This window comes from Eretmochelys imbricata, chromosome 15 (assembly GCF_965152235.1).
Source record: "Eretmochelys imbricata isolate rEreImb1 chromosome 15, rEreImb1.hap1, whole genome shotgun sequence".
In the NCBI taxonomy this organism is placed as follows: Eukaryota; Metazoa; Chordata; order Testudines; family Cheloniidae; genus Eretmochelys; species Eretmochelys imbricata.
Window position 1 is genome coordinate 7,830,860 of NC_135586.1, and position 12,780 is coordinate 7,843,639.

General features: G+C 42.8%; 1 protein-coding gene across 1 annotated transcript in view; it reads right to left on the bottom strand.

Moving 5' to 3' along the window:
- Positions 1 to 12,780, bottom strand: part of MED13L (mediator complex subunit 13L) — a 445,177-nt gene that overhangs the window by 30,655 nt on the left and 401,742 nt on the right. The window contains exons 22-25 of the mRNA XM_077834666.1: positions 9,967 to 10,186; positions 5,340 to 5,528; positions 1,574 to 1,797; positions 991 to 1,133 (exon numbers count right to left, since the gene is read on the bottom strand). Of these exons, the coding sequence (XP_077690792.1) occupies positions 991 to 1,133; positions 1,574 to 1,797; positions 5,340 to 5,528; positions 9,967 to 10,186 (776 nt within the window). The remainder of the gene's footprint in view (positions 1 to 990; positions 1,134 to 1,573; positions 1,798 to 5,339; positions 5,529 to 9,966; positions 10,187 to 12,780) is intronic.

A 12,780-nucleotide genomic window follows, 5' to 3' on the forward strand; every position in this document is an offset into this window, starting at 1 on the left:
ACTTTGCAATTGATGTAATTTTGACACATTGCTCAGTATCGTCACTGTATTCAGTAGAGTTGCTTCCATTTGAAGTTTTAAAATCAGATCTTAACCATGTATCTGCTACTTTCCTGTGAACACTATACCCTGACAGGATCCATATGGGCCAGCTCCTCAGTTACCCTAAGCTTATGCTAGACTGTGACCAGGACAGGGCTTCACATTTCCAGGGTTAAAATTATACATAGTATGCTACTGTATTAAACCACCCAATAATGCCAGGCTGTACTTCACTTTTGGCTTACTAGTCTCCCTATGGTTACTATCCTTATGCTTTTGTTATTGCTCAACACTAATAGGGCCCATCAGGCCAAACTGCACTAAATTACATCAACTGCCTTGTGCACTACAGCGAATACCTGAGTACTCAGTACTAAACTGAGACTGTGTAAAACTGGATATAGCTGATTGTAACACTTTAAAAAACAAACCGAACCAACCTCTTGTTCCTTTTTGGGGTTCTTCCTTAGCTACTAACATGTACGTGTTGTGTAAGCATTCGCAAAAGCAATAACAATATTTACCATATAGCAATGTACATTTTCGAAGTACTGTGCAAATAGTAACTAGCTAATCCACACACCTGTGGGCAGCAGGTGAGCAAGTGAATATAGTTATCCTCACTGTACAGACAGGGAAAGAGACAGAGATAAGATGACTTGTCCAGGTCACATAATGACTTAGTATCAGAGGTCGAATTATAACTCCCGGTTGTAGTGTCTGGTTTGCAGCATCATGATCAATATATTAAACCATCCTACCTGACCACGAAACTAGCATGTAGCTAGGGTGACCAGAGAGCAAGTGTGACAAATTGGGTCAGGGGGTAATAGGAGCCTATGTAAGAAAAAGACCCAAAAATCGGGCCTGTCCCTATAAAATCGGGACATCTGGTCACCCTACGTGTAGCTCTACTCCTCAGCACATGGCATCCTTAGCTGTCCTTACCTTTTAACTCCCCGTGGCCCAGTCTTCCAAGTCGCCCAATTACAACTCTCCAGGGCAGCGATGTCATCTGTACAATCCCAACACACCATTCCCACAGCTTTTGAAGACCAATTTTACGTGCAGACACTTTGCTCCTCCTTGATCTGGAGATAAGAGAAATGAAGCAAGAATTTCAGATTTCTATTCCATTTCACTATTTCACTTTTTCCTATCTAACTGAACTCTTATACTGCCCCTAGAACTGTAAGAGCTGAGTGTCTCATTTACATTCAAATACCAAAAAGTAGAAAAGGAGTCTTTCCCTCCATTATAGGCATTGCAGTAGTGCCCAAAGGCCCCAGTCACAAAATAAGCACCACTGTGCTGAGCACTGTACCAGCTGTACTTGGAGATGCACTCAGTTGGCATTTATAAAGCAACCACTTTCTTACTCCATACTTGGTAAGCTATGACACAAACCATCAATACAAAGAAATGTTATCACCCCAGTAACAGGGAACTAGAAAGGGATGTGCAAACGGCCAGATAAAGTGAACACAGAGAAATGTCGACCCAAACTTAACATAAAACTAAAGGTTTCTACCTGTTTGGCAAATCAATATTTACAATGCAGGTTTCCAACAGCTCGCCATGGAGGTCAGTGCAGGATGCCAGGAGCCAGCGCTGATCATGAGACAAACAATATCCAACAAAGAGTACATTGTATTTCTGACTGGCCTCTCCAAATGTCTCCCCAAGCTCTGTTTGTTTGTCTTTGATGGGTGCCAGTATGAAAGGAGGAGAGTAGAGCTGAATTGGACTGGGGCGCTGTAATTAAAGTCAGCATCGTCATCATTAGTACAGAGTTATCTAAAGCAGTGCTTGTATAAGAAATGCATAACATGGAACAGTGATATATACATGAAGAAATATGAAAGTTATGAAACAAACAGGTAGAAGCCAAGGAATTCACACTCAAAACTAATATATCCTGGAAAGAGATTAACATAAAGGAATTCATCACCATTAATAAATGTCACCTAATTCAGACAGTCTCATGCACTTAGAAATTTTTTACTCCTGGAGGAATTCTGCACCACTGCACATGTACAGAATTTATGTCCCCTGCATATTTCTTTGCTTCCCCGCAGAAAAATAACTTTCTGATGGGGAAGCAAAAGGAAGCCACAAGATCGATCATGCAACCCTCCTCAGCAGTACGTTTCGGGTGCCCAGGACTGCCGGCAGAGAGGTAAATGACTCTGGGGCCGGAGGCGGGACTGGCGAAGACCCGGCTGGTGGTTCCTACCCTGTGCTGAGCTCAGCTGCTAGTCCAGGCTGGGCTGGGGAGGATGGAACTTCCTCTTCCCCTGCATGGCATCTGGGTCCGGGTCAGACACACCTCCAGATTTCTCCCCTGGCTGCAAGAAGCTCTGCAAACTGCCCTCCCCCACTTCCTGCACCCATTTCTCCTCATCTGCAGGGGGAGGGATCTCTGTACAGGGAGCTGCTCCCACATCCGCCCAACCCCATGCATCCAGACCCCCTCATACCCAGACCCTCCTGCCAAGCCTCACTCCTCTGCACGCAGAATGCCCCATGATGAGCCCCACTTCCCTGCTCTTAGACCACCCCAACAAGCCACCCACACCCAGATTCCCACCCCACCGAGCCCCAACCAGCTGCACCTGGATCACCACCCCACTGAGCCCCACTCCCCCACACCCCTCCCCCCGCTGAGCCCCAACCACCTTCACCTGGACCCCCTTGCAGAGTCCCGTTACCATTGCACCCAGAACCTCCCAAGCCCCCGTGCATCCAGATCCCCCACACCTGGATCCTCCCACATTAAGCCCTTCCACATTTGGATCCTGCCTTGCTGAGCCTGCCTCCCACACCTGGGGTGTTTCTGAGGGCAGGCCGGTCCTTGCACTGTGTCAGGGTTGGATGCAACCTCATCACTGAGTCCATGTCCCGGGGGGAGGGTGAGAGCTACACAGTGATCTCCCACCTCTGTGCAGCTAGTGGCCTGTGCTCCCCAATTCCATGCTGGAGCCTCCATATTTATTTGACAAATAAAATTTGCAGAATTTTAAAATATCGTGTGCAGAATTTTAATGTTTTGATGCAGAATGCCCTCAGGAGTAAATTTTTTTAAAAAAGTCATGGGCACTAAAATGTATTTATAAAGATGCTGAACTTTTATTTTCCTTTTACAGATAAGGAAACTAAGGCACAGAGGCTGTGACTTGCCCAAAGCCACGTAGCAAGTCAGTGGCAGAGGTAGAAATTTAAACCCCGATTTTCTGACACTCAGCCTTGTGTTTTAATTGCTAAACATGCTAAATATATACAGGCTACTGACAATTTGATCTAAGAAATATCTGTATGTGTTAGTGATGAGTTGATAACTCATGAGTAATGGAGAGACAGAGTCACAAGTTATAAACCTTTTAAAATAGGGGCTTCTATGTAGACAGTGCTGATATAACCTCATGTAGCAAGGGACAGGAATGGCAATCATAATATGAATACAAAGTATCTGAAATCCTGCAAAGTACAAACCTTTGTTTTTCTATTGCTTTTCTTTTTCTAGAGCTATTTTGGAGGTCTCAGTGTCAGAGCTGAACAGCAGGCCTGCTGCTAATCAGTTCTATGGTAATCACTAACTCAGGTAAAAAAACTACCAGATTTTGAAGGACGCCCCCTAGTATTATTCAGCACCCAGTTTGTAATTAAAGTATTAATACAATTCTGCCTCTTTGTGTAAATACTTTCAATCACTCCTGAAACAATGCATACCCAGTAATCAGTCATCACCTTACTAAACCACCTCCTTCTCAAACATTGTGTTGTATCCCTAAAGGAATTATAAAGCAAAGGAGGTTACTGGATAGGTGGTCTAGAGTAAATGATCTAGGAACTGATAGGCTATCATGTCTAACTTTTTAGTTAACTGAGAATACATTTTGGGTGGGGATGGATGAGAAGTGCACGTACAATGGAGAGTGCAGTCTTCTGCCCATCTGTGGTATACTAAATACAAACAATTACATGTGAAAATGTTACTTTTCTTGTCCTGTTAATTTTGTCTTCTTTTGTCTCTTTGAAAAATTAAAAAGGTGGCAAAGAAAGCATAAATAAATCAGTTTGAGGAGAAAGAATGAAAAGTAATGTTTTGGGTTCTTATACAGGTTGGCGCACCATCCCACTGCTGCTCTCTTTCTTTCCCTTTCCTTACCAATACTCATCCGTTTCTTTCCCTTCTCCTCTCTACCTATTTGCCCATTCAGATCTATTATCCCTTCCTCTCTCGTGGTGATCCTTTCCACTCTTGTTCAGCCTCCTTTCCTCTCCCCCACCCCTCCTCCCTCTGTTCTTGTCTGTTCTGCACCACATGGACCACTGTGCTGTCTGCACATAAACTGGAGAAGCTCAGGTGTTGCATTATAAAATAATGCCATACTGTCATGGCACTATTACAAAATACAACACCTAAACAATGGTACAGGCTCTTGTGCTGGGCCTCCATTAGAGTAAGACAGGGAGCTGCTGGCAGAGTGTTTTCTGTGAGAGTCCTTAGATTTTGGAATTCACTGTTCCCCTTGGTCAAAACTAACCCAATATCGCTGACCTACAGGCATGTTGCAGAGTCCATTGGTTTGAAGAGACATTCTGTTTTTCTGGGGGGACAGGAGGACTGAGGACGAGATTTCTTTTGGGAATTTTGAGAAGTGTAGAGATTCTGATTTGGATGGTAATCTGTTTTTGATTCCTGTTGGGTGTATGTATGTGAGCAAACGTGCTGATATTTTGGTTTCATAATGATTTTGGAACTGCATTTTTAATTAATATCCTGGGCTCCAGATGTCCTTACTAAGTGTTTTTTATATTTGTTTAGTTAAATCTAAATAAAGGTAAGCCCCATGGTATTTCCCAAAGGATGAACATTCCTGGGAAACAGGAAGGATTATTCTTCACTTGAGACTTCTGAAATGCAGAAAACAGAGCTTGAATCTTTGCAAAGTTAGGATCAGATGAAAGACAGAATCACTTAACAGCCTACAGACCATTATAGTCATTTCATGAGAAGTGACAGAATCCAGAGGGGATTTCTCCATTTACCCTTTGCCATAGGTAGCTGAACATTAGACCTGAATGTGCACAACTACCCATTTCATATATGGACACATTAGGCTATGCACATATTCACCTGTCTTTCCTTTCCCCTACATCATCATCTCCAATACCTTGAAAAGAAGAAAGCGACTAGCGACTCAAAGTATTTCCCATACTCATTCTTCCTGGGTTCTGAGAAATGAGATCAGTTCCTGAATCAGACTCCTTGCTGTCCTGGTAGGAGTACTAACCTCAGGGTTCTTGAGGGTCATCTCAATGCTGGCAGCTGGCCCAAAGCCAGTCAGAGACTTAATGTGGATCTGTGTGGGCAATGGTCGCCTGCATTGGCAGTACACGGAAAATGCCAAAGACTTCAAGTGCTGAATGTAGAAAACCTGTTCATCCTTCATTGTCTGCAGCATGTACTGGCAAGGCACGATCTATACATTTACGTATAAACAATAAAAACCAGGATTAGAAATACTGAAAGGGCTTATTTCCCACCCCAACAACATGAAATAAAACCAATCAAATTCAGGTTTATTTAGACCTGGCATTCATTCTTCATTTAGCAACTACAGACACTTTGCATACTAGTGCTGTACTTGTATGACGACAATGCCCACAAGGTTCAGTCAGGACTGGGGCCCCATAGTGTTGGGTGCCGTAAGTATTTCTGAGTATGAACAATGCTATATTGAACCACAGTTTATTTTACCTGATTATATCTCAGAGCAAGCTAGAAAAAAATCCTATTTTCCAGCAGCCCAGGACCACCCAAAACCCAGTGAAATATAATTACTTCTTGTCCCCTGTACAAGATACTGAACTGCAGTTAATAATTTGGGGTACGCTGACTGACCTACTAGAGGCTCAAAGTGATTTCCCCTTGTTGTTTCCTACCCCCCCCCCCAGACGTTCTTGTTAAACCCTGATTTGTGCTGGAAATGGCCCACCTTGATTATCATACACTTTGTAAGGAGAGTGATCACTTTAGATAAGCTATTACCAGCAGGAGAGTGGGGTGGGGGGAGAGAAAATCTTTTGTAGTGGTAAACACCCATTTTTTCATGCTTTGTGTGTATAAAAAGATCTTCTATACTTTCCACAGTATGCATCCGATGAAGTGAGCTGTAGCTCACGAAAGCTTATGCTCAAATAAATTGGTTAGTCTCTGAGATGCCACAAGTACTCCTTTTCTTAAAGTGAAAACTGGCTTCCTATGTCAATTTCGTTGTAAATACCACTGAACTGAAGAAGAGAGAGATGATTTGCCCACCTATGTCCTCTACATTGCTAAACTCCTCCTCTGGCTCCACTCCAACCTTTTGGCTTCATACTGCAGTTTAGGAAGGGAAAATGCCTAGTTATGTATATACATCCTACTGGAGTGCACTATGGAGAGGAACTGTTTGAGTTTAAAAGAAATACCCTAAGACTGTGGGACAGTTTTTATGTTTAACCTCAATGAAACCAGAATCTCGTAAGTGGAGGTCAGGTAGGATCACCAGCTTGTCTATGATAGAGGACATGGAGCATACATATGAGACTGAAGGTGGATGCAGAGCAAAACCCTATACCCAAACATTCCTGAAACTTGAGCATGTTTTTTAACCCAGGTCTGAATTTCTCAGATGGCCTTACTGAAACTTTGGGGCTAAACACCCTGAACTTCGCATTTCAAGCTGAGCTCTCATATAGAATCATAGAATATCAGGGTTGGAAGGGACCTCAGGAGGTCATCTAGTCCAACCCCCTGCTCAAAGCAGGACCAATCCCCAACTAAATCATCCCAGCCAGGGCTTTGTCAAGCCTGACCTTAAAAACTTCTAAGGAAGGAGATTCCACCACCTCCCTAGGTAACGCATTCCAGTGTTTCACCACCCTCCTAGTGAAAAAGTTTTTCCTAATTTCCAACCTAAATCTCCCCCACTGCAACTTGAGACCATTACTCCTTGTTCTGTCATCTGCTACCACTGAGAACAGTCTAGAGCCATCCTCTTTGGAACCCCCTTTCAGGTAGCTGAAAGCAGCTATCAAATCCCCCCTCATTCTTCTCTTCCGTAGACTAAACATCACCAGTTCCCTCAGCCTCTCCTCGTAACTCATGTGCTCCAGTCCCCTAATCATTTTTGTTGCCCTCCGCTGGACTCTTTCCAATTTTTCCACATCCTTCTTGTAGTGTGGGGCCCAAAACTGGACACAGTACTCCAGATGAGGCCTCACCAGTGTCGAATAGAGGGGGACGATCACGTCCCTCGATCTGCTGGCAATGCCCCTACGTATACATCCCAAAATGCCATTGGCCTTCTTGGCAACAAGGGCACACTGTTGACTCAGATCCAGCTTCTCATCCTCTGTAACCCCTAGGTCCTTTTCTGCAGAACTGCTGCCAAGCCATTCGGTCCCTAGTCTGTAGCGGTGCATGGGATTCTTCCGTCCTAAGTGCAGGACTCTGCACTTGTCCTTGTTGAACCTCATCAGATTTCTTTTGGACCAATCCTCTAATATATATAGCTGTGGTTCTCCTTTTCTTAATATAGGAAGAAAACGGTGGCCATCTCAGGAACTATATGGTTACTGTTATTAAACAGGTTAACTTTTATTAGTGACCACTGTACCTGCACCTCCTCTTTTATGCCACTTTTGTTGGTTTGTTCTGTGGGCCAACACTACCTCTCTGATGGTGAATTGTGTCACAGTGTCACATTACACACAATAGTATGACTAACTGTTGCAATACAATTACATTCATAAAGCAAAATTAGATGTATTCCCCCAAAACATAAATGTTTCTCCATGGAAGAGACAGGCCCACAATATAAAGATTACCCTATGAAAAATGAGAAGTCTGGTGGCCAGAGCCTATCCTCATGGATGAAAACAGGAAAAACAAGAAAGAAAATAAAGAAAATAAATGTTCTTTCAGAAACAGAACAAATGATACAAGAAGAATCTTTTCAGTGCAAATCCCTTTTTAATTGAGAATCAAGTTCACTGTACTCTGCCTTGTCTTCAACACCTTCTGTAAGTACCACTGAGAAATACAGTATACTATAGCTGAATCTGGAAACATATATCTTGTCTTTTAGGTGGTAAGCTCATTGGGACACAGTCTATCATTTATTATGTTTGATACAGTGCCTAGCACAATGACGGCTAACCTGTTGTGGCCTTTAGGCGCTACCTCAATCTAAATACTAAATAATAATAAATAATAACAATAAAGGACATTATCTGTGGAGTATACTGTCCACTAAATTTAAGTACCATAGTGTTTAATTGCATAATCTGTTTATCACGGTTTCAGTAGCAGGACTCTTCTTTATATTTCTGGATCATACTAAGCTTATAAACCTTTTTTTAACTTGGCAAAATGCCATACATCAAAAACCAAACTACAGGTATGCAGAAAATAAACATGATGAATTGAGAACTGGCAAGCCTATTAATTGTTTTACACAATCTGAGATCTAAGTGTACTATTGATCTCAAGTAGTGCCGGATTTACACGTATTCTATTTCAGCCATTGAAATGATGATGGTTATTTTATTTTTAATATCTTCTGTTCAATCTCTTGGAATGAGCCAAGCTAAAATATGCAGATGGGATACTAATATTACATTTTACACCAAAACTGTAATAAATAATGTTTGGTGATAGAAATACTTTAGGGGGCAGAAGTTCTGGAGTACAGTAAAAGGCCAAGATTATTAAAAGTGACAGATGTCTTTAGTCACCCAACTTGATATGCCTTAGGAGGGCCTGATTTTCAGACAAAAGACAAGTGCCTCTGTCTGAAAAATCAGAGGCCTTTACCTGGTCAAGTTGAGCGCCTAAGAAACAAGGTACCCAAACACCGGTGCCCACTTCTAATTTTCCCCGGAGGTGCTCAAACCCCGCTCAGTCCCAGGCCCCACCACAACTCCACCCCTTCCCCCAAGGCCCTCCCACACCTCTTTCTGCCCCTCCCCTGAGTGTGCCCCATGCCTGCTTCTCCCCCTCCCTCCTAGCACCTCCTGCACACTGGTGAACAGCTGGGAGGTGCTGGGAGGGAGGAGGAGGAGTTGATTGGTGGAGCCGTAGGGGGGAGTGAGTGGAGGGAAGAAGGAGCTGGCTGCCGTTGGGTGCTAAGCATCCACTAATATTTTTTCATGGGTTCTCCACCCCTGGAGCACCAACGGAGTCGGTGCCTATGTACCCAAAATCACTCGTCTCTGGGAAGGAGGCAAGGACATACAGTGCAAGTGCCAGTGGGCTGCACAAAGGGCCAAGTTCTGCTCCTGGTGACATCAGTTTAATCCTTGCATAACTCCACGGTAAGTAACTACTGCTATTTACTCAAGATTATATGAGGATATATTTTAACAAGCAGGTAGTAATACAGTAGTACACATTTTGCATCTTTTCACATATTTCACTTGCATTAAACAAAACAAAACACCTTAAAAGTGAATATAATTACCGGCTAAGACACAGAATATACACTAAGTAAAGAGATTCATAATAAACACAGCTACAACACTCCTTTGCCAGGACAATGTCATCACACTGTGTGCGCTATGGAATGTTACCCACTGTTTGGAAATCACCTAACAAAGAACACATGTTCTGAAACATACACAAAGGAAATGATTTAAGAGTACTGTGGCTCCTTCTTGCATTATGTCACAACCAAGGTATTATTTTAACATATTACTTGTCCATTTAATAAAACACATATTGTAAATATCATCTAAATGTTGTCTATAACAGCACTTGGCACTATGTTCAGACGCAGTATCCCAGCCTCTATTTTACATCTTTCTGTATCTTGCAGTTAGCAAACGTTTGATGTGGTAGAATGAATCTCTAAAGAAAAAAATTAAAAATATTACCTGGAGAATGAAAGAATTCCTCATATTGTCGGGTAAGTTATCCAACATTTCTGTGTAACATCGCATCAAACTTAACAGCCAGTAGTTGGCTGAGGCAGATTCCTCATCTGCAGTGTAGGTAAAAGGATCCACCATATAGATGACAACTGCTGGAGGATAGGCATGGCTGTCTGCAGATTCTGGGTCAGTGGGAATCCCTATTCTCTCCCTCTCTGTAACACTAGAGACACATGTATTGTTAAGTACATAAGCAAATTACAAAGTCTAATTATTGTTTTGTTCTAAGAGTTAGGGTGGGTAGGGAAAGAGTCTGAAGGGGAGGACTGCTTTTTACATTGAGAAAATGTTACATCTATCCAAAGGATTACATCAAATCAAAGTACCTGTTAATAATTTGTTAAAGGTGATTTTTAAAAGAGTGACACACCCTTATCTGAAACACCCAGAACAGTCTAGCTCTGAAGAATGTGTACAAAAAAAGATTATTAGGACTGAATCAGTGAATGACAGTATACTATTTTCTGCTTGTGGTCATTCAATACAAATTGTTTTAGTCCTGGAGAAAGCTGGAAGAATGACAGGAGACTGAAGGCCTCTGTTTATTCACAGAAGAGGTAAGCACTTGCAGTCAAGGTTTCCCCACACTGCCCCCTGTGAAAGTGTCTCAACTCTGAATAGGAGGGACAAACATGCAGAGGTGAGAAAGGCGTTCAGTTTACATACTCTGCTGAGGCTGGCAACTAGTGCTAATTGTAGTGGTAGATTTTGCATAGGCCACTGAACAGAAGTATAACAAAAACTTCAAACAGGACTCTATTTGAATTTTTTACTTAAAGGACGAGAGCTCATTAATCCATTATGTTATGACAATTTATCAACATAACATCTACTTGCTAATATACATTACTGCAAAAGTGACAGGGAAAAAAATTACCCATCAAGAAGGATCTGCCTCAGGCAAGTAGAATTTTTAAATGGTGGCAACGTATTTTTCTAATTTTTAAAATAATGTTTTACACACTCCTGTTTATGAGGACTCTTTAGCAGCCCCAAGCTGAAATCGGCTTATCCCCGAAATCCATTCCCTGACATCGTAAAATCACACACTGGTTCCTTATTGGGGGGATATTTAGAAATGCTGCAATGCCAAAATGGATTTAAGAAATAGCAGCAATGCAGCATTATACATAGAACACCACCTAGTTTGCAAATAGATAAGAAAAAAATTGTGGGTCAAATTTTGCACCTATCAACAATAACAGTGTCGTCTTTAACTAAACAATATGAAATAATAATAAACCTCATTTCAATGACTACAAAGGATGAATAAAGTTCACCCACTATATATCAGAGACAGCTGTTGCAATCACAACTGCCACAGCAGCAGCTCTGACTGGCTGTGCAGGAAGCAAGGATCTCCTGCGCTTTCAGGAATGTCCATGTGGCTTAAGGGAAGGAGTCATGAACGCAAGAAGATAAGAATATGTCTACATTGCAATTAAACACCTGCAGCTGGCCCATGTCAACTGACTCAGGCTCGTGGGGCTTCGGCTGCGGGGTTGTAAAAGTGCGATGTAGATGTTCGGGCTCAGGCTGGAGCCTAGCCTCTGGGATGCTCCACTCTCGTGGGGTCCCAGAACCCTGGCTGTAGCTTGAGTCTGAACATCTATACTGCAGTTTTACAGCCCCAAGCCCTGCAAGCTTGAGTCAACTGTATTTGGCTGTATTTTAAAGAATCCTTATTGAGGTTACAGGGACAAACCATCTCGATGCGTAGAAATAATAGTAAATATGGCAGGCGACAGCTTGGCTTAACAGTGAAATCCTTGCTGCCCTTAAATACAAAAAAGAAGCTTACAAGAAGTGGAAGATTGGACAAATGACCAGGGATGAGTACAAAAATATTGCTCAGGCATGCAGAAGTGAAATCAGGAAGGCCAAATCACACCTGGAGTTGCAGCTAGCAAGAGATGTTAAGAGTAACAAGAAGGGTTTCTTCAGGTATGTTAGCAACAAGAAGAAAGTCAAGGAAAGTGTGGGTCCCTTACTCAATGAGGGAGGCAACCTAGTGACAGAGGATGTGGAAAAAGCTAATGTACTCTCAATGCTTTTTTTGCCTCTGTCTTCACGAACAAGGTCAGCTCCCAGACTGCTGCACTGGGCAGCACAGCATGGGGAGGAGGTGACCAGCTCTCTCTGGAGAAAGAAGTGGTTCGGGACTACTTACAAAAGCTGGACGTGCACAAGTCCACGGGGCCGGATGTGTTGCATCCGAGAGTGCTAAAGGAGTTGGCAGATGTGATTGCAGAGCCATTGGCCATTATCTTTGAAAACTCATGGCGATCGGGGAAGTCCCGGACGACTGGAAAAAAGCTAATGTAGTGCCCAACTTTAAAAAAAGGGAAGGAGGAGGATCCTGGGAACTACAGGCCAGTCAGCCTCACCTCAGTCCCTGGAAAAATCATGGAGCAGGTCCTCAAGAAATCAATTCTGAAGCACTTAGAGGAGAGGAAAATGATCAGGAACAATCAGCATGGATTCGCCAAGGGCAAGTCATGCCTGACTAATCTAATTGCCTTCTATGATGAGATAACTGGCTCTGTGGATGAAGGGAAAACAGTGGACGTGTTGTTCCTTGACTTTAGCAAAGCTTTTGACACGGTCTCCCACAGTATTCTTGCCAGCAAGTTAAAGAAGTATGGGCTGGATGAATGGACTATAAGGTGGACAGAAAGCTGGCTAGATTGTCGGGCTCAACGGGTAGTGATCAATGGCTCCATGTCTAGTTGGCAGCCGGTATCAAGTGGAGTGCCC